This window comes from Archocentrus centrarchus, chromosome 21 (genome assembly GCF_007364275.1).
Source record: "Archocentrus centrarchus isolate MPI-CPG fArcCen1 chromosome 21, fArcCen1, whole genome shotgun sequence".
Classification (NCBI taxonomy): Eukaryota; Metazoa; Chordata; class Actinopteri; order Cichliformes; family Cichlidae; genus Archocentrus; species Archocentrus centrarchus.
The window spans coordinates 6217884-6239642 of record NC_044366.1 but is presented as its reverse complement, the minus strand read 5'-3'; the positions used below and the strand labels follow the sequence as shown (position 1 = coordinate 6239642).

General features: G+C 45.4%; 2 protein-coding genes across 15 annotated transcripts in view; both read left to right on the top strand.

The window, feature by feature from the left end:
* The window catches only part of pcbp3 (poly(rC) binding protein 3), a 97401-nt gene that overhangs the window by 19108 nt on the left and 56534 nt on the right, over positions 1–21759 (top strand). For 10 of the 14 annotated variants that reach the window (XM_030757683.1, XM_030757688.1, XM_030757682.1 and 7 more), the window contains exons 2-3: positions 17516–17577; positions 17730–17799. The gene's annotated coding sequence lies outside the window, so the exon portion shown is untranslated. The remainder of the gene's footprint in view (positions 1–17515; positions 17578–17729; positions 17800–21759) is intronic. The other 4 variants (XM_030757679.1, XM_030757675.1, XM_030757677.1 and 1 more) reach the window with 2 other exon arrangements.
* LOC115800370 (zinc finger BED domain-containing protein 4-like) lies at positions 19132–21267 on the top strand. Its single transcript, XM_030757673.1, has 2 exons — positions 19132–20544; positions 20683–21267. Exons 1-2 carry the CDS (start codon positions 19163–19165, stop codon positions 21206–21208), a joined length of 1908 nt encoding a protein of 635 aa, XP_030613533.1. The 5' UTR covers positions 19132–19162; the 3' UTR covers positions 21209–21267.

The window sequence follows — 21759 nt, the reverse complement described above, 5'->3', positions numbered from 1 at the left end:
GTGAGCAAAAACACCTCAACATAACAGTCATACGATCCTCTCACTGTGAAGGTTCAGAGTTTTTTTTTTTCCCCTCTTTTTTTGGATTTGTCATTCACTAGTATGAGTTAAAAAGGCTAATTACAGACTTCAATTTCTCTTTCATCAGAAATATATGAAAGAAAGATATGAATGCTTGAGCTGGACATAAGTGGAGCAAAGAGGAAGTTCTTTCTTCCGTCTTTCCTCCTGGAGATGTGTGCAGGATTAATAAGGCTCATATCCTCTACTCAGGGAAATACATTACTCATAAACCACAGAGGAATAAGCTAAACTATAATTAGAGTGATAAAAAGGAAAAAAAAATATTGATAATGCCTTTAAAAGATTTACATTAAATTGGGCTTTAGTCTTTATTGGAGATGGGTAAAGCTCTCTTGCTTGAGTCATATACTTTCAGATTAAACGGTTTCTTGGATGGATGAGCAACAATTATCTGTTCTAGTATCAGCATTCAGAAACAGATGGTAGGAGATTAATAAAACAAAACTAAAAAACCCACCAGTGGCAGAATCTGATCAATCTGATGCTTGCAGGGTACATTATCCTGTCAGGCAGAAAACAGACGTGACTGTAAATCAAAAAAAAATTCATAAAACTGACTTAGCAGGTCCCGACTCACCGCTGATCAAGGAACTAACTGATGGCAAAGACTTGTTTATTGAACAAGTTGCATGTTGTAGATGATAAGACCAAATTCCTCCATGCAGTTTGCAAAAACAGAAACAAGCTGTGGGTGACCGCCAACTGCCGGCTGGAGGCTCTACACTCACTTTTATAACAGGATTCAGCACTGATGGGAAACATTAACGTTTCAAGCCCAGTGATAGAACATGCGAGTATAGGGTCAGATTAAGACGCAACTGTTCAGAACAGTGATTGTGTACTTGTTTTGACACAAAAATGGCAGCACGCAGACTTTCCTTGGGAAGGTCACACAGGTATATTACTGGCTGCCAAAGTTATCTGGCAACTCATTTTAGGATTTATTATTTTTCTTTTTTCATCCAGCTGAGAGACTGATTGCTATTTGTCATGAATTGATCCCCTCAGTTGAGCCACTACTAAGGAGCTTGCCCCTGGTCTTTTCATCTCTCCTTTCTGGCATTCCTCACGACCATTCAGCTTCTCCTCCACCATCTTGGACTGCAGCTGATGACGATAGTCCTTGTTCTGCTGTAAAACTAGAGGGCCTCTCTAAACCAAAACCTGTAGCAGGGGAAGAACTGCTTCACGTTCACCAAAGCTGAGCTCACCAAGACTGCAGAGCAGAACAAGGACCATCATAGCCAGCTGCAGCCCAAGCCTCTTGGAGCAGAGTTCATGCACAGGGCAACAGAGGGAGCTTTGAAGAGGAGAACCTTTTAATGTTATTGTCTAATTTCAGAAGGCCTGTATCTGACTTCTTCTGCAGACATGAGCATATGCCACCTCCCTCCCCAACTATCACCACACCACCATAAATCTCTGGGACTTACCACATCACGCAAGCCTCACATTTAGCTGATGTTATATTCACAAACGATCCAAAGCGAGAGCCGTTCTTCTTATCAATGTGCTCAAAATGTACACACACAGGCTGTGAATTTACCTGCAGTGGTGGGTGCATAACTAATGTGCATGCAGAGAATAAAGCAGCTTACAGGGGGACATTATACGCCCAATGCGTAGCAGATCAGAGACTCCCACATTTTGTAGAGAGATACTTCCATGACATCCGTCCTATGCTTAAATCTAAAATGAAAATCAGGGATTTGTTCCACATGACAAAAAAACCTTTCACACTGCACAAATATGTGGGTAAATTCCTTTTAACTTAGACTATAAAAGTGAATAGAGAAGTGTCAACCTGTCAGAAGAAAACAAACAAAAACATTTTTAAGAAATGTGTGATTAGTATTCCAGGCTCTTTGTCTCAGTGCAGATGTCACAAAGGATGGACTGATTCGAGTAACCACTGTGAAACGTAATTTATCAGACAGTAACGTAACAGCCCAGAAAATTATTCTGACAAGCCTCAGTTTGCGCTCTGCATTTGTCCTTTATGCAGTTTGACTTCATTAAGTGGACATTTCAAGTCACATTTTCACATTGCAGCGTCAGGCGTCCTCTCTCTTTATCAATATTCTATATTCAGCTGCATATTACAGTAATCAGAAACAACTGCAGCAAATTAATGAATTAAAAATTAAAGGTGAAAATATATGAGAGGATGTGAGACAGATCCTGAGGCCAATACGTGAAACCGCAATAAGCTTCTCTCTTTAATATCTCACACAAGTTAATGCAGTCATAAAAACTCAACTTTTTATATGGATCATGCAGCTGTATTAAGACTCTATAGAGAAAATGTTTGGTGGATAAGAACTGAGAGAGTTGCGTACCAAGTTTTCATTTCTTGCATGTTTTCAAAGACATAATTTAAGTTTGCTTTTTGTCCAGGTTAATAAAGTTTTGTTGTTACCTCATGTTGATAGTAATCTAATTTAACCAAGCTGCCAGCTCTGTCTCGGTGCACCACTCTTTATTCTTTCCTAGATTACTTCCAGTTTTTGGAGATATTGTCCAGTTGTCGTCTCCCTCACTCTCAGATCTGAGCATTGCTCATCAAGTGCTTTCAAAACACAGAGATGGATTTTTTTTTAAAAAAAACACTGGTCACAAACTTGCAAATGGAAATAAGGGTTTTATTACATACAGTAAACAGTAGGCACATGCAGTGGAACTAGTTTTATCAACACATGGAGATAAAACCAGCAGAAACCCCACACACACACCACACAGCTGACTACCAGACAGCTGCTGTGATGAGCAGGCAGAAAGGCGAGCCCTCTATGGACATAAATATGTCCAGCCGTAAGATATACAACTGGCAATTCCATCTCCAGTCGAAGTCTCACCAATTGCTTTTTGCCCCTTCCCTACAACTCATGCAGGCATATAATCCACAAGACAAAAACATAGTCTTGCCCATGTGTAGGTGCAGCAGAGGCACAGAATGCACACCATGACAATATAAGAGAATGGATATATAACAAAATGAAAATCATCTCTCAGTTTAAATGGAGGTCAGGCTAACACATCCATCGATCGGAGACCGAAGCTCTGAGCAGTCAAACAGCAACCTAAGAATTCTCAGTTTTCTTTATGATAACTAGAAATATTTAAGCATCAATAATCCAGAACTGAGGCACGTTACCAAATGCTTCCAGTGAATGCTACTTTTGGACAAAAAGTGAAATTTATAAATTTGTCCTCATAAATCAAAGTTGATATGTCTTCTAAAACTGTCTTTCAAGACATACTGAGCTAATGTTTCCAGTGCTTCCCACACACAGGCTTTACTGTGATTGACCATCTAGGTATACTAATGGCCAACCCCTATCAGCATTATTTATTAATATTTTCCATCCATTTGTAAAAAAGAAGCCATTAGTGATCATTTAAATGACAATCTCCCCTCTGCTCCTTCACTGTAACATTTGTTCTGCTACCTCGAGTCACATCTACTTATATACACATATGAAAACGTGTACAAAGTTAAGACCATAAATTCTAACCTTCTCGCTGAATGTTCATTTTACATGAAAATACTGTTACAGTCCTATATCATATGTCAGTAGTGGCTGTTGAGCCCTTTATAGCTCCTTCCACCTCAAAACAAACTACAGTGCTCCTCCTGCCTGTGCATCAATATAATCCTTCTTTTACACAAAGGCTCCCAACCTGGTTTTCACTTGCACTGGTTCAATCATGTTGCATTAGAAGCTATTTAGAAATTTCTTTTCCTTTTTTTGCATAATTAATACATTCTCTTATTTGCTGCTGTGTGGATCTCCCTTCTTTGTTGTGTCCTGAGCTGGGATTAACAAAAGGCACAGCAAAGCCATCGCCTTTAACTTGCATATACTGTATGACGATTCTGTCATAAGGATGCTGTGATTATGAGATCAGAATTTAAGTGGTGCAAAACGGCAGCTTGGAAGTGATGGGGAGTTTTTGTAGAGTTTCTAACCTGCTTTTCAGTCTCTGTTTCCTAACCTGTGACTTTGTGTGGGTCACTCAGCACAGATTCGAAGCTCCTGCTCACTGTCCATGATAGCTACGTCCTCAATGCGTAAAGAAAGAAAACATTTCTTTGTGCACAGCTAGCCTTAATGGTTGATTATAATTATAAATTAATATGTTGAACTCAAACTTTTGAATGTAATTTATACTTACAGGATCACACGCTAGATACTTACAAAGCATAAATCACATTCATGTGCTTTTATAAGTCCATTTAATGCATTTATTTATTTTTTTGTTGCTCTGCTGTACTAAAAAATTTAACTGACCTGTTTCTATCCACCCTCAACAGTACATGCTATGTGACCTAACATGCAAAACAGCAGAGTGGTAAAAGGGAGAGCCACACTGGGGATTTCTCTCCCTTCACTTACAGCATGAAAAAAAAAAAAAAAAAAACAAGCAGGCTCTACCAACACTCATATTATCTATGTAAGGTGGCTCACCCATCTACCCACTGAAAACCACACTTCCTGTGGGCCAAAAAGCTGACGACATACACTTGCATCTCTGTATGTGCACAGCTGCATTAAAGCAGACAAAAACTTTTTTTTTCTCATTTTGAAATGATGCTGGATCAGAGTAGCTGCTCCCCACAAGTACGATCGTCTCAAAGAGTGCAAAAAGGTGTGAGCATGAACGTGAGCCAGATGTATGTGTGATGCCAACATCAAACTATAGCAGGGCAGAATAAATTCAATATGACAATAATAATGTAATAATTAGGGATGTTCCTGGTGACTAATTTCTTAGTCGACTAAACATGGGAAAAAAAAAATTCAATTGCACTTTAAATGCTGTTTAACTGTTTGGTACCATGCATCATGCATTATGAACACTGCACGTTATAATCCAAACATACAACAATGAAAAAAGAAAAAAAAAAACTTAAAAGGGGACATATCATGCAAAATCCACTTTTTTATCCCTTAAATACATTTTTTTGTATACTTTGAGTATCAAGGAGTGAAGAAAATTTAAATTTATTCTCTCTCGGTTCTGCGTAGATATCTTTATATTCTTTTTGGGTCATATTGAATGAATACCTTTATTAGTCCCACAATGGGGAAATAACAGTTAACAGAACACCCACCCAAGAAATACAAACACAGAAACAAATGGGGGTCTGACTGTTCAGTTTTCTCTATTCCCTATTACGTTTTCTTGTCTATTACGTCACAGTATTTGCTGTGGAACTGCTAAACAAGGTCACAGACTTCCGGCTTACCAATTTCGTGAATCCACCATTTTTTTTCCTTGCAGTGATTTTGTAGTCCAAGTTCAGTTATGCCAACGTTGCAAGTAGACAAGTCAAAATGTTCGGTTGTTGGGTGTGTTAACCCACACGATTCCTTACACTGCTCCCAGCATCAGAGCCTCTTTGACGTGCCTGTTTCTCTGCTACTACAGTAGGTTATTGTATCACTGCTATCAAACTACAAAAATGGCCGAACGGGGATGTGCATGTCAGGTTACCTAAAACTTCAAAAATAACTAACAATATTAGACATGATAAAAATATCAGGCCAAGATTAAGAGAGTTAACACATTTTTCTATGACGATGTCACGGCTGCAGCTCCATCTGGTGGCAGATCACTTTTAACACCATTTTAACAATTAGGCTAGTATGTCCGGTACCGACTAGTGACAATAACATGACAATTAGTCACACTGTCAATTAATCGCGCACATCCCTAGAATAACTTTATATGAAACCTACTTGTGATCACTCTGACCATCATCTGAATGTCGGAAAAAATAAGTCAGTACAACCCAATCAGCACAGCTCTTCACCCTAAAAACCTGCCACGTTCTGTAAAGTGTATAGGTTATATAGTTGATAGCTTATAGTTTATGTAAAGCTTTAGACTTGGCAGTGTGGACAAAACCATTTTTTATGAATCAGGTATATCAGAATTGAGTTCAATTGTAAACTGCTGCATTTTTGTCCACAGCATAATATTGGCTTTAATAAAGTATATCCAAAATGAGGTATATATTATAATGTGGTATTTATAATATAATAATATCAAAGTGATTTTATGTAGACCAATAAAGGAGAGGGTTTTTTCCTCTCCATAATTTCTGGGAGAGCTGGACTCTTAACTTGAAGATGTGATACAGCAAGTGCACATCTAAATTCAGCAAACTTTAATCCTCTGTTAAGTCATAATGAAAATTTGCAATAATGTAAGAAATGTTTTCATATTATTTTGCTCACAGAGTGTCAGTGATGGGCGAAAACACCTCCGAAGCAAAGATCCTTAAAACGCAGCACTCAAGAAAGCTGATGCACACTCTCCAATAAAAATAGCATGACTAATCCCTCCTCACAAATGACAAGGCCTAGTCATCTTACACACAATGACTTCAAAGCTAGGCATTTGCCACGACTCAGACTGGAGTGATGGAGCTTCATTTCTGTCCGTAGCATACAGGGTTAACTAAACAAGCAATTTCAGTGCGGCAGCATTTACTAAAAAGCTTGATGGGGCCAGCTAAGCTCCTGTGATTGGCCTTTGTGTGTAAAAGTGACCACTTAAGTGCTGTGCAGCCTCTCCTGAGTGTGTTTGTAGGCATAAGCATTTCCTCTGACTTTTTGCCTGCTTGCACTGTGCATTTGTGTGTGTCCTTGGGAATGTATTTGTGTGAGTCCCTGCTCGCTGGTGCATTTGGGGTTGATCTGCTGTGTGCGCATGTGTGCAGTAGAGTACAACTGTGTTTTTACATGCCCTCATTTGTTGTGGTGCTGTATACTACGGTTTGCAACAATTTAAACAAGATTGTGATGACCCATAAAAGTTCTTAATATGTTCAATTTACAGCATTCACAGAGAGAACATTCCCTCTGGTAAACTACTAGTTGTCACAATTTAATGTCATGGTTTTTCCTTTAGCAGGATTTTTTTCATGGCCACAAAGAACATTACAAAAATTCATAAAATCATTACAACATTGATCAATTTCATTTGTTGACATTCAACTGGATGTGACATGACTTTAAAGTTTAAAGCATCTATGCACTTCCAGGTTCAAATGCTAACTCCCAGAAAGAAAATATGTACCGAGGCGCCTTCCAGAGCTAAAAATGGTCCAAAGGCTTTCAGCAACAATCAAGTGATCCATGTGGCCGTTCTTCCAAGTGTAACAATCAAGCGCAGACACAAGTATAAGGCTGAATGAAGACGAAGCTGTAGTCTAGCTAGCTCAGTAGTTGACATCAGAAAATTACAGATGTCATTTTTGGAGGATTAAGCTATGTGACATAGCCTAAAGTTGTCATTAAAGTGGTGGAACTCAACATCAGTGGTCTGTATCAAAGACAGATAATGTACACTAGGATGGGCTAATAGATGTGGAAGGACTTTTTTGGGGGGGCACTCGCATACATCAGTTTTCTGGTTGTTAATGAAGCCCAAATAGAGGCGGAGCTGTGGAGGACGCAGCCGTGCTTCTCTTGGTTTGCGATGCTGAAGGTTTAATGTGAACTTTAACTATTATAAATTTTGCTTACTGTAGGCTGTTCACAGTGTATGATTAGTAGAACTTTTTATACATGTGGTCCTTTTAAAAAATAAAATGAAACAGACACGGCAACAAGCCAAGCAAAAAACTGTTTAAGGCCCAGTATTGGCAAGCTTCTCAAAAGCCACTTCAACCCTTTTAATCTCAATGCAGCTTATGAGCATCACTTGCTGACAACTGGACTGATTGCCATGGTGCCTGAAAGAGGCTCACAAGAAGCATAGACAGCTGTATGACAGGCCTGGCAGAGCATTACCAGATAATGTATGGTAGTTATTTTCTAGTAATTGTTTAGTTATTGACTGCAAAGGATAATGCCACAAAAATATAACATTATGACATCCGAAATACTGGTTTGCTGTACAAATTACAAGGTACACTGGTTCAGCGGCTACCTGTAACTATCCAGCAGCTAACACATGTGAGTATTAAACTACAAAGTGAAATTTTACCCTCTTTGGTCACAACTTTCTTGATGCGAATACTTCATACAGCTTTAGTTGTGTTGACTTGCTCACCTTTATAAACTGGACGAAACTCAAAATTGTAATTCAAAAGAGTCCCAAATGATTTACTTGTTGCACTTCGTTTACTACTTTGGGTTGTCACGTTTCACCGCTCACTAAACTCAACTCAATGTTGCACCCATACAGACTGCCCTCTGGTAGAGTTTTCATGCATCGCACTACCATGCCTTGGGGGCTTCTTACATATTTAGACACGTGTACCCCAGGAACAGCAGCTTTACTTTAAGGTACAGCTAATGGGGATTTTAATAAACAATTAAATGATGCAACTGTCTAAGTGTGATGGTTCTACATAACTGTATTCACAGAGAACATTGGGATACAAGATGTAGTTTCTGTCATGGTCCCTGGGTCTTGGACCCCGAGTTTTTAGCGGGTTCATGACTTCTTTTGTCATGGCCGGGGAGGAAACGGACGAGGAAGGACTCACATGAAGGACTCCAGAAGCAAACATAACTAAAAAGGGGATTTATTTCAACGGGGAAACACAAATACAAAAACCTTGGAAGGGAGTCACAGGGAGACGAAGGGCAGGCACAGGGAACACAGGAACATGCGGGCACAAAACATCAACGACGCGACAAAGAACAAATGAAAACTGAGGGCTTAAATACACACTGGGTAATCAGGGCAAGAGGAAACAGCAGGGAACAACAGGTGAGGCAATGAAACTAATTACACAGGGGAAGCAAAGCTAAACACAAAGCACAAGGAAATCACATTGGCAAAATAAAACAGGAAGTGATAAACCAAGGAACACGCAGACAAGTCACAACACTGGGAACATGACAAACATACAGGGAGGACAAACTCAGGAAATAAATTAACACAAAACGCTGGGCCAACGGCCCAGGACATGACAGTACCCCCCCCTCAAAGGCCGGCTCCCGACGGCCAAAACCAGAAACAAAACCAGACAAGGGCGGGAGGCGGGGGGACCAGGAGGGAGGGCCCGAAACAAAAACAAAGACAGGGAGCAAAACAGAAATCACAGGGCGTGAACAAAACAAATCAAACCCGGACAGGAAGAAAACAAAAACACAGGACCAGAACAAAAGGCGACGGCACAAGGCCGGAGAGCTCCAATGTCCAAAACAGGGGGCCGAAACAAGGAACAGTCCAGGAGCTATGACAAAACAAAAAACAGCAGGGGAAAAAACAGTCCACAGTTCAGGGGAGTCAGTGGGAAATCCAAAAACAAAAAACACACAGTTCAGGAGGCCGCAGAGGCCAAGGGGCCACAAAGCAAAATCCCAACGAGGGAGGCCGACCGCGCTCCCAGCGGCGGCGGCGACGAGGACGAGAAGGAATCACTGGAGGCCGACCGCGCTCCCAGCGGCGGCGGCGACGAGGACGAGAAGGAATCACTGGAGGCCGACCCGCGCTCCCAGCGGCGGCGGCGACGAGGACGAGAAGGAATCACTGGAGGCCGACCGCGCTCCCAGCGGCGGCGGCGACGAGGACGAGAAGGAGTCACTGGAGGCCGACCGCGCTCCCAGCGGCGGCGGCGGCGACGACGAGAAGGAGTCACTGGAGGCCGACCGCGCTCCCAGCGGCGGCGGCGGCGACGACGAGAAGGAGTCACTGGAGGCAGACCGCGCTCCCAGCGGCGGCGGCGACGACGAGGGGGAGTCACTGGAGGCCGACCGCGCTCCCAGCGGCGGCGGCGACGACGAGGGGGAGTCACTGGAGGTCGACCGCGCTCCCAGCGGTGGCGGCGACGAGGAGGGGTCACCGGAGGCCGACCGCGGGGCGTGCGGCGGCGGCGACGGGGAGCAGACTCTGGAGGCCGACCGCGGGGCATGCGGCGGCGGAGAAGGGCGACCCCGGCTCTGGTGGGGAACCCTCGGGTGACGTGGAGCGCTCGGACTGAGCGGAGACCCCCACCGCTCGGACTGAGCGGGACCCCCTGGCTCGGAGCGCTCGGACTGAGCGGAGACCCCCATCGGCTCGGACTGAGCGGGACCCTCTGGCGCGGAGCGCTCGGACTGAGCGGGACCCTCTGGCGCGGAGCGCTCGGACTGAGCGGAGACCCCCATCGGCTCGGAATGAGCGGAGACCCCCATCGGCTTGGAGTGAGCTGAGCCCATGGGCTGAACGGGGCCTACATAGTGAGGCACCGGATGCGTAGGCTGGGACCCGCGGAACAGGGCACACTGCTGCTTTATTGAGCAGCAGGGGCTGCTCGAGGAATAGCAGAGGTGCAGGGGACTGCGTGGAAGCAGGCCGGGGAAGAGCGGAACTGGCTGCGTGGAAGCAGGCCGGGAGACGACTGGCTGCGTGGAAGCAGGCCGGGAGACGACTGGCTGCGTGGAAGCAGGCCGGGAGACGACTGGCTGCGTGGAAGCAGGCCGGGAGACGACTGGCTGCGTGGAAGCAGGCCGGGAGACGAACTGGCTGCGTGGAAGCAGGCCGGGAGACGACTGGCTGCGTGGAAGCAGGCCGGGAGACGACTGGCTGCGTGGAAGCAGGCCGGGAGACGACTGGCTGCGTGGAAGCAGGCGGGAGACGACTGGCTGCGTGGAAGCAGGCCGGGAGACGACTGGCTGCGTGGAAGCAGGCCGGGAGCAGAGAGAGCGGGCTGTGAGCTAGGGAGATCTGGCTGCGTGGAAACAGACCGTGAGCTAGGGAGATCTGGCTGCGTGGAAACAGACCGTGAGCTAGGGAGATCTGGCTGCGTGGAAACAGACCGTGAGCTAGGGAGATCTGGCTGCGTGGAAACAGACCGAGAGCTAGGGAGATCTGGCTGCGTGGAAAACAGACCGAGAGCTAGGGAGATCTGGCTGCGTGGAAACAGACCGAGAGCTAGGGAGATCTGGCTGCGTGGAAACAGACCGAGAGCTAGGGAGATCTGGCTGCGTGGAAACAGACCGAGAGCTAGGGAGATCTGGCTGCGTGGAAACAGACCGAGAGCTAGGGAGATCTGGCTGCGTGGAGACAGACCGAGAGCTAGGGAGATCTGGCTGCGTGGAGACAGACCGAGAGCTAGGGAGATCTGGCTGCGTGGAGACAGACCGAGAGCTAGGGAGATCTGGCTGCGTGGAGACAGACCGAGAGCTAGGGAGATCTGGCTGCGTGGAGACAGACCGAGAGCTAGGGAGATCTGGCTGCGTGGAGACAGACCGAGAGCTAGGTAGCGCTGGCTGCGTGGAGACAGACCGAGAGCTAGGGAGATCTGGCTGCGTCGAGACAGACCGAGAGCTAGGGAGATCTGGCTGCGTGGAGACAGACCGAGAGCTCGCTGACACTGGGGGCCTGAGAGGGAGCTGACACTACTGGAGCTACAGAAGGAGCAGGAGCTGAGGGAACTGGGACCAAAACCGAAGGAACTAAGACAGGGGCTGAGGGAACTGACTGAGAGGGCACTGAAACAGCTGACACTGGGGACCGAGGAAGAGTTACTGGAGCTGACTGAAGGCGAGGGAGAGCGACTGGAGCTAGAGCTGACTGAGACCCTGCTGCTGCAGCTAACACAGAAAACCGATGCGAAGGCTTGGACCTGGTTGCCCCCACCCGCGGAACAGGAACGGGTGCAGAGGTCAGCCCGTCCGTGGCTGCCCCCACCCGCGGAACAGGTACGGGTGCAGAGGTCAGCCCGTCCGTGGCTGCCCCCACCCGCGGAACAGGTACGGGTGCAGAGGTCAGCCCGTCCGTGGCTGCCCCCACCCGCGGAACAGGTACGGGTGCAGAGGTCAGCCCGTCCGTGGCTGCCCCACACGCGGAACAGGTACGGGTGCAGAGGTCAGCCCGTCCGTGGCTGCCCCCACACGCGGAACAGGTACGGGTGCAGAGGTCAGCCCGTCCGTGGCTGCCCCCACCCGCGGAACAGGTACGGGTGCAGGGGGAGCTGGAGCCAAGGGAGCGGGAGCAGGGTGAGCAGAGGGAGCTGGAGCTAACTGAGGGGTCTGAGACTGCGACTGAGGAGGAGCTGGAGCTACAGCTGACTGGGAACACTGCGACTGAGGAGGAGCTGGAGCTACAGCTGACTGGGAACACTGCGACTGAGGAGGAGCTGGAGCTACAAGCTGACTGGGAACACTACGACTGAGGAGGAGCTGCAGCTACAGCTGACTGGGAACACTGCGACTGAGGAGGAGCTGGAGCTACAGCTGACTGGGAACACTGCGACTGAGGAGGAGCTGGAGCTACAGCTGACTGGGAACACTGCGACTGAGGAGGAGCTGGAGCTACAGCTGACACTGGAGGAACTGACACTGGAGGAACTGACACTGGAGGAACTGACACTGGAGGAACTGACACTGGAGGAACTGACACTGGAGGAACTGACAGAGTGCTAGGGTGAACAGACATTAGGGAAACCGACTGAAGGCTAGAGGGGCCTGAGTACGTCAAAACTGGCCGCGTGGAAGCAGGCCGGGAGACAGAAAGAGCAGACTGCGAGCTAGAGAGAGCAGGAGCTAAGGGCGTTAGAGCTGACTGCGAGGAGACTGACTGCGAGGAGACTGACTGCGAGGAGACTGACTGTGAGCTAGGGAGAGGAGCTGACTGCGTGGAAGCAGCCTGAGGCACAGCTGACTGGGGAGACTGAGACACAGCTGACACCGGGCACTGAGAATGCGCTGACACTGGGGACTGAGAATGAGCTGACACTGGGGACTGCTGTAGGTGAAGGGTGGAGGTTAAGAAATCCTGCACTAACCCATGCAGAGAGCCAAATAACCAAGGGTAATCATCGACTAGCCCTTGCAGCTGGGCCGTGAGCTGTTGCTGTTCCTGCTCACATGGGTCAGCCAGAAGGTCCATAACCAGTGAATCCACCCAACAGATAATGGTCTGCTTTGCCACCTCAGGGAGGGGAAAGGCAGGGGGGTGACGGGAATAATTGTCCGCAGGCATAGTAGCGTTTGAAGCCAGTGTTACTCACGGAAACGGAGGATTGGGTGTGAAGTGGTGAAGCGGTCCGCGGCGTTATACCGCTCGGGTCTCGGGGTGCCTTCCGCCGTTGCTGCCGGGAACTCCCTCTCCTCCGCGGCTGCCGAGGAAGGGAGGGATCAGCGAAAGGGGAGGCAGGTGAGTGACGATGACGGGGACTGTTCAAAGACGCCGGGCCCCCCAGCGCTAGACGAGTGCCGTTCGAAAAAATTGGAGCCGGAGGGGGTTTTGTAATGGTCGCGTCGTTCTGTCATGGCCGGGGAGGAAAACGGACGAGGAAGGACTCACATGAAGGACTCCAGAAGCAAACATAACTAAAAAGGGGATTTATTTCAACGGGGAAAACACAAATACAAAAACCCTTGGAAGGGAGTCACAGGGAGACGAAGGGCAGGCACAGGGAACACAGGAACATGCGGGCACAAACATCAACGACGCGACAAAGAACAAATGGAAAACTGAGGGCTTAAATACACAATGGGTAATCAGGGCAAGAGGAAACAGCAGGGAACAAAGGTGAGGCAAATGAAAACTAATTACACAGGGGAAGCAAAGCTCAAACACAAAGCACAAGGAAATCACATTGGCAAAATAAAACAGGAAGTGATAAACCAAGGAACACGCAGACAAGTCACAACACTGGGAACATGACAAACATACAGGGAGGACAAACTCAGGAAATAATTAACACAAAACGCTGGGCCAACGGCCCAGGACATGACACTTTTGTTTGGAGATGTGGTTTATGTTCGAGCTCTTTATTATTTATAGTCTTTTGTGACAGTGTTATTTTGTATTCTCTTGTGTTGTGAGTCATTGTTATCTGTGCCTTTAGGTTTTATTTTATCTTTAGATGATGTTAGATTTGTTACTTCCTTTTTGTGTTCCCATTCTGTTCTTTCAGTTTTGTCTGTTTGCCTTTTTGTGTCAAGTTAATCTTGTCTCCCCATTCAGTTGCATCTCTCTTCCTGTTTTATTTTGGTTATCTTTTTTTCTGTGTATTGTGTTGTTTTTACTCCCTTTGTCTCATTTTCTCGATTAGTTTCAGCTGTCCTCCCACCCGTTGCCTCTCTTGTTTTCTGGTGTATGTACATATTGTCCAAGTCTTTCCTTAACCTTTGTTGCATTGTCCCTGGTTGTCTCTCCCTGTCCTGTTTTCTCCTATGACAATGGTGTTTGGATTTCCTGCTCTGCATATGTTTTGAACTTTATATTTCCTTGTGAGTGATCAACTTTAAAGCTGCATTTTGAGTTTATTCCTCCATAATCTGCCTGCCACACAGCCAGTCTCTTCACAGTTTTCTTCCTACACTCTTGATTTAAGCACGTACTGCTTCTCAATGCCGCGCACAAGAATTATTTTTCACACCTCGATATTTCAATCTATGGTCTCCCCCTTTAATACATCTTAAATGCCCCATTACTTTCATTTATAGTGTGTGTGTGTGTGTGTGTGTGTGTGTGTGTGTGTGTGTGTGTGTGTGTGTGTGTGTGAGAGTGAGTGAGTGAGTGAGTGAGTGAGTGAGAGAGCGAGAGAAGGATGCATTTACCATCAGTGAAGGGTGAGTCCTTCAGCAGACAGGGTCAGTGCTCTAATCTGAAGAGGTGATGATATTGTGAGGATATTTAATGAGCGGATAAGAGCAAAAGCGAGAGGTGGGGGAATTAGCCTTTTTAGATATCATTAAACATTAATATTCTCGGGGGGACTGGAGCACACTGGGGCCCTTTTCATTGGCTTTCATGCTGCGTGCTAATAGAGTTTCACCTCTGGGGACCTCTGCACCCCCCCACCCACCCGTAAGTGCAGAGCTAAAGCTAAGGGAAGATCAGATGGCCACCCCGCTTCTGAGGATGAGATTAGTGGGTATGTGTACGTGAGTGTGTGCTCAGTGTATATTGTGAGGTTTTGCACTCTTTTGTTCTCTTTGTATCTTTTGCACACATAAAAGGAAAAGGAAGCAAGCATGCACAAAATATAGCTATTTAAAACTATTAAAATTCTAATGGACTTGCACATGTTATCCTAATACCTAATACTGAGAAAGACCTAACTTTGTCTCCTATGGGGGGGGGGGGGGGGGGTTGCACCATGTAGGGAATCTTCCAGTATCAAGCAAATTGCAGTTATTGTCTATTGTCACACAGGTTCAATCTGACAGACTGTTTAGGACATTTACATTCTCACAAAGTTCAGGTGCATGTATAAAAATAGGTTATGTGAAATCCCTGTGAGCCACAATTTTTAGGCTTCGCATGAGGGTTCCAGCCAGCGGGTGATCGCCGGATGCTGCGCTGAGCTGAGGTACTGTCGCACCGGACAGAATTTGGAGCTTAGAATGGACTTCTAGGGAGAGATTTCCAGCATTGCCAATTTAGTGACTTTGTTGCTATATTTAGCAAGAGTTGTCTAGCAACTTTTTTTTCCCCTCAAAAGCGACTAGCAACAAATTTAATGACCTTTTTCCAGTGGTATTTGAGTTTTTGGAGACTGCACATAAAAGCACCAATCATCCTGCAGGTTCCATCCTCAGCGAGCAGCAGGAACTGCTGTGAGCCCTTCCCCCACCCCAAAGCACTGACAGGCGGTTAGCCTCACAGTAACCTCGCCACTGTTGCCAACTTAGTAACTTTGTCGCTATATTTAGCAAATTTTCAGACCTCTCCAGAATCCAAATCTAGTGACTTTTCCTGGTGTTATTGGAGCCTTTGGGAGACAAAGCACACTCTGACACAGGACATTTATTTCTGGCCAGAACACTGGTTATTCCTCTCTCCTACAGCCTCGATTACTATGACAAATGATGTCATGTAGCGATTTCTAACAACTTTTAGAACAGCCAATAGCTACTTTCCTTACTGAGGCGTTGGTAACACTGGAGATTTCACACAGAGGATGAAAAGCGGGGCTGCACCATGTAGGGATGTATTGATCCAAAATTTGGATCAGATATCCATTAGATCCTGACTCAAAAAGATAGATGTGATGTTATATGTAGTTTACAACACCTCCCATCAGCAGCAGTGCACTGGCTGTTAGCGAGGGGAGCTAATGTAGCACTGAAGCTAATATAGCATCGAAGCTAACAGCAAAGTCGGAACATTTCACCCCAGCTAAACAAACAGCTGTTATTCTTATGTTTGCAGTAGTTTTCACTGTAATTTAAACAGTAAACTGTGGTTAAGTGAGTTGACACGATTGGCAACGATGCTTTCCCTCTCGCCCTTTGAACTCTTTCCATTCAGTACTTTTATATTTTTGCATGTATTTGCTACATTTTATTTTGCAAAGTTAAGCAGAAAAGAATGATTCCTAGACTCCTCCTCACGGTGCCGATTACAGCTTATTTAGCACTGGTACAGGATCTGTCCTCAGTAACAGCAAATACCTTAAGCCAAGAAGTCTGTATCAGCTCAGAAATGGATCAGTGTATCCTTAGCATCAAGGACCATTATAGGTCAAATGAGGATTATTTTGATCTGTGAGTCATGTGAAGTTACTCTAGGCGAGTCCAAGAACATAAATATGGAAATGGGCATAATAGGTGACCTTTAACTATCCAAAGGAGGACTTACAAAGCACATTTAAAACTGACCACATTACTGTGAAAAAGCTATTTTTTAATTTACACAAAAGTAGTCTTGAGGTATGGAAGTCCGTGTTAATCAAATTGTTTAGTAGAGGGTGCTGGAGACATTCAGAGCAGTTTTAATCACTGGCTGCAAAGCTTTCTGTCTGGGGTTGTGTATATTCCCCATGCCGTTTGTGATGCTTCCAGTTGGGATGGTTTCGATTGCTCCCTGACACAGGATTAGTCTTTCTTTAAGATGATTTCGGAGTATTCTTAAGCAGTGTGGAGATGTGTGATGAGCATCACAGGTGTTCTGTGCATTCACCTGACCCACCTTAGTGCATGTGAGCAGCATCCTTTTAGCTAAAATTAATTTAGATTAATGAATCCTAATTAACTATGGAACCTGTTTTAGTTTTCTGTTAATCAATTAGCTGATTAATAGCCTCATTGTTTCATCCTAACTTTTCACAGGTAGCAAATGTGCATTTTGCACTGAACCACTGTTAATACTCAGTATATAATAATCAATTCATTATGGAAACATTTAATTCATATCTTCACTTTTTTATTGTTCTAAGTGACTGGTGTATGGCACATGGAGCACCAGCAGAGGGCAGTGATCCCCTTCTAAAGAGAACGAGTTTAGAGGTCCATGCAGGAGATCCTTTGTGTGTGTGTGTGTGTGTGTGTGTGTGTGTGTGTGTGTGTGTGTGTGTGTGTGTGTGTGTGTGTGTGTGTGTGTTCAGCTGGGTGTGGCTGGGGAAGAATGAGCCCATGTGCCCACTCAGCTAAGTGGGATATGGGCAGATGGCGACACAGGGAGCTGTTATCGTACAAAACCCAAGTCACACTGATACTGCAATTAATAAATGAATCTCTTCCCCCAGGGATTCCACTCCTGTCCTCTCCTCCCCCGGAGTGCTGTCTGTGAACATCTCAACTGCACAATGTAAGAAACATTAGCACATTTTCATTTTTATAACTGAAACCTTTAAGCTCACCATTCATGCAGTTTTATAATACAGTAAGTCACGAGGACAGGATGATGTGCTTTTGGATATTAAACACCGGCCTTATAGCAGTATTTTTCCCTTTCTCCAGCAGATCCACTCAACCCAGCTGCCACACTTAATTTGATCTAAATAAGCTTCTGCTGACCAGGCGCAGCAAAGTAAGTGCTTGTACTAAATTTGATTTATCTAAACACACACAGAGCAAATTCACATCCTTTCCACAGCCTTAATCACAATGCAGTCCTAATGAATCACTTTTCTCCTCTTCCCATGTGACCTGTATTTTTAGAAAACCAAAAGAGTAACTTCCCAAAGACATTTTGGCCTTCTCCCAAAGATGTAGCTTAATTGACTCAAGCATAAAAAGCATTTTTGTTTAACAACTGACCTAACTAACTGTAAAGTAAGATATAATCATTGCCTTAATTATATAGGTGTCAATCATGCTTAAGTGACTCAAGGGACCATTTTGAGTCGGGGCCCTGGTTTTGGAGGTCCCCAGATTTACAGCGCCAGATTTACAGAGAAATGGATAGCAGTATAAACATCGGTGGTATAAACTTATTATTCAAAGGTTTCATTCAGATGCTTGTAATAAGGACCCAAAGGCGTCTTTCATACATCGTCTCACATTTAAGAAAGCTGCCGTACAGCCATAAGCAATATGTTGTCAAAGATACGTTTCAATATGAGAAGGTTTGACGGGGCTGACGACTTATTTCCAGACTGGAGAGCTGGTACACTCTAAGATGCGCTCGTTCATGTTAGTGCTGATGATAATGCTGTAAGAGCTCAATCTTCTAAGACATTGTAGTATGGCTGGGCATAAACAAAGATATATACATTTTCACATGAAAAAATCCACAACATTAATGACAAATTCCAGACATAAAATCATTAGTTGTAGTAATGAAAGCAGTAATTCTTGAAGGAGGAGGGGAAAATGTTGAGGCCTGGGAGCTCTTAAAGGTCCTGCGCAGTATCTTAGCTGTCCCCGGGACTGCACTCTTCAGGACAGAGATCTCAGACGTCATTCCTGGAATCTGCTGGAGCCACTCTCCCAGTTTGGGGGTCACTGCCCTGAGTGTTCCAATTACCACGGGGACCACTGTTACCTTCACCTTCCAATTCCTCTCTAGCTCTTCTCTGAGCCCTTGGTATTTCTCGAGCTTCTTGTGTTCTTTCTTCCTGATGTTGCCATCACTTGGTATTGCAACGTCTATCACTATGGCTTTCTTCCTCTGCTTCTCCATCACTACTATGTCCGGTTTGTTAGCCATCACAAGTTTGTCCACCTGTATCTGGAAGTCCCACAGGATCTTGGCTTTATCATTTTCAGCCACCCATTTTGACCTCGGGACTTCCAGGTCATACTCGGCACTAGGGTTTAAGCCCGGGATCCGGGATTCCCGGGAAATGCGATCAGAACCATTTCCCGTTTCCCGGGAAACGTAAGACGGGAAACCGGGAAAAAAAGTCGCGCACGTCGATTTGTTGTCATACGGTAACATTGATGGGGTGATGAGTCAACAGTACTTACGGTATTGCGGTAACTCAGCAGAAGCGAGGCGCATACAGGCAATGATGTCTACGAACAGTTTTGTGTGGGGGCATTTTACAAAAATAGATAATGACAGCGCCAAATGTATGTTGTGTGACCGAGTCGTCAAATGTTCTGGTGGATCAACAAGCGGACTACGCAGACATTTAGAGTCCAAACATGACAAACACGAAGAAAGGCCATCATGTTCAAAACGTGCTAAAATGCTGGATGGCTACTTTAGCCGAGTTAGCAGCAAGTCTCTTGAAGAAATACTAGCGGAGATGGCAGCTTTTGATGGATTCTCCTTTAATAGTATGGCGAAATGTGAGTATCTGAGATCAGCACTCAAGAGGGATGGCTACACTCTCCCAAAGAATCCCACAGAAATCTCCAAGCAGGTTAGAGTGTTTGCGAACGAGGAGAAAATTAAACTGGCCGAAATGTTCCAAGACATGGTGAAGAAAGGGTTGCGTTTTTCGTTGACCATTGACGAATACACTTCTTCCCAACATAAGCGGTACATGAGCATAAATGTGCACGGTGCGCAAACTTACTGGAATTTAGGTGTCATACATGTCCGTGGAACAATGCCAGCAGAAAAAGTGAAAGCATTGGTTGACGATCAGCTTCAATGTTTCAAGCTTGACATGAACCAACACATTGTGTGCTGCACTACGGATGGAGCATCAGTGATGGTGAAGTTTGGGAGACTGGTGCTGCCGGAATTACAGCTGTGCTATGCCCACGCAGTTCACCTGGCTGTCACAGATGTGCTCTACCACCGTGCCACCTCTGATGGAGAGAGCAAAGCAAGTGAAGAAGAGGAGGAGAGCAGTGAAGACTCTGATGACGAGTTAGCTGTGTGCGAGGATGGGTATCGGTCAGTGAGAGAGGACATGTACAGGAGCGTGGAGCGAGTGCGTAAAATTGCGAGGCACTTCCACAAATCCCCAGTCAGCAACGACAAGCTGAGGGAATGTGTCAAACAAGACCAGGGGAAAGAGTTGGCACTCATCTTGGATTGTCGCACCAGATGGAACAGTTTGGCTGACATGCTGGACCGCTACATTGCACTACACAGACCAGTGACGAAGACCCTCGTTGATATCAACAATGCACTAATCATCACCAACGAAGAGCTTGCACTCATTCAGCAACTCAGCTCCTGCTTAAAGCCGGTGAAGATGGGAGTCGAATCGCTTTGTAACCGTGACACCACCCTCGTTAAAGCTGATGGGATTTTCATCTTCATGATTGACCAGTTGACAAAGCAGGACACCCCCCTGAGCCTTGAAATGAGGGATGCGATTGAGAGGAGATTCATGGAACGGAGACAGAAGAACTTGGTATCTTTGTATAGGTGAGCATTATTATTATTATTATTATTATAGTAGTAGTAGTAGTAGTAGTAGTAGTAGTAACGTAGCCTATTAATTTTGTGATCGGAGAATGAGGCCTTGGTCAATCCGCTCATTTTCATTACTATATTTTTTGGCAGGTACCTTCTGGATCCCGGTGTTCTAGTCGCACCAGCACCAAGGCCCACTGAGATTTTCACCATGCCATCAAGACAGATGCTGATACGGACGGCTAAGGGACTTGTGGAGCGTCTTTTCCTCGGCCGTTTCTCCGAAGAGAGCGCGAGCGAGGGTGATGCAGATGCCAGACCTACATCACCGACTGAAGACGTCTCAACTGAAGGGAACCTAGCATTGGATCTGCAGCAGGCCATTTCAATGACCACTACGCCGGCGTCAGATGAAATCAAAGAGGGTGACCTCATGAAAGTTCTGACCAAAGAGTTTTCTCTGTTCGAAGCTACAAACAGGAGACCGCCCCACCTGCAGCAGTTGTTTGATGCCCTGCATTCTGTTCAGGCTACATCCGTGGAGGCGGAGAGAGCATTTTCTATCTGCGGCCAATTTGTCACTAAACTCCGAAATCGCTTAAGCGCAGAATCTCTCGATGCTCTCTGCTTCTTAAAAGCACACTTTCAGAAAAAAAAGAAAGCTTCCGAATGTTAAAGTTAAGGAAATATTGACAGAAGGGTTCGTTTAATGCGAAAGCATTACTTTTCATTTCAGGCACGTTCAGCCTCCGTTTCAAGCGTTTTAATACACAGTTGTACTTCTTTCCTCTTTAATTTGTTGTTAATTTTATATTATTATATATTGTTATCTTGCATTATATAGCCTATAGTATATGCCTGAACAATAAAGAAATATCTGTTTAACTTCGAGTGTTTCTTTTCCTCGTTTGCAGCCACTTACTAACAATCATGAATTAGAATACGGGCCTAATGTGTGAAGAAGGTCTCATGAAATAGATTACTTAAACATATTTCGCTTTTAAAATGGAGTTGAGTAAAATATCTACAATATCAAAATAGGTTAAGCCAGACACAGGCTACAGAAGGCCTAATTAAATAAAAATAAATAAAACCCACTTTTTCCCGGGATTCCCGGGAAATTGCTCGTCTTTTCCCGGGATTTGATTCATGCCATTTTCGGGAAAAATATTAAACCCTACTCGGCACAGATGTTCCTGTATACTATGCCGGCCACTTGTGTATGGC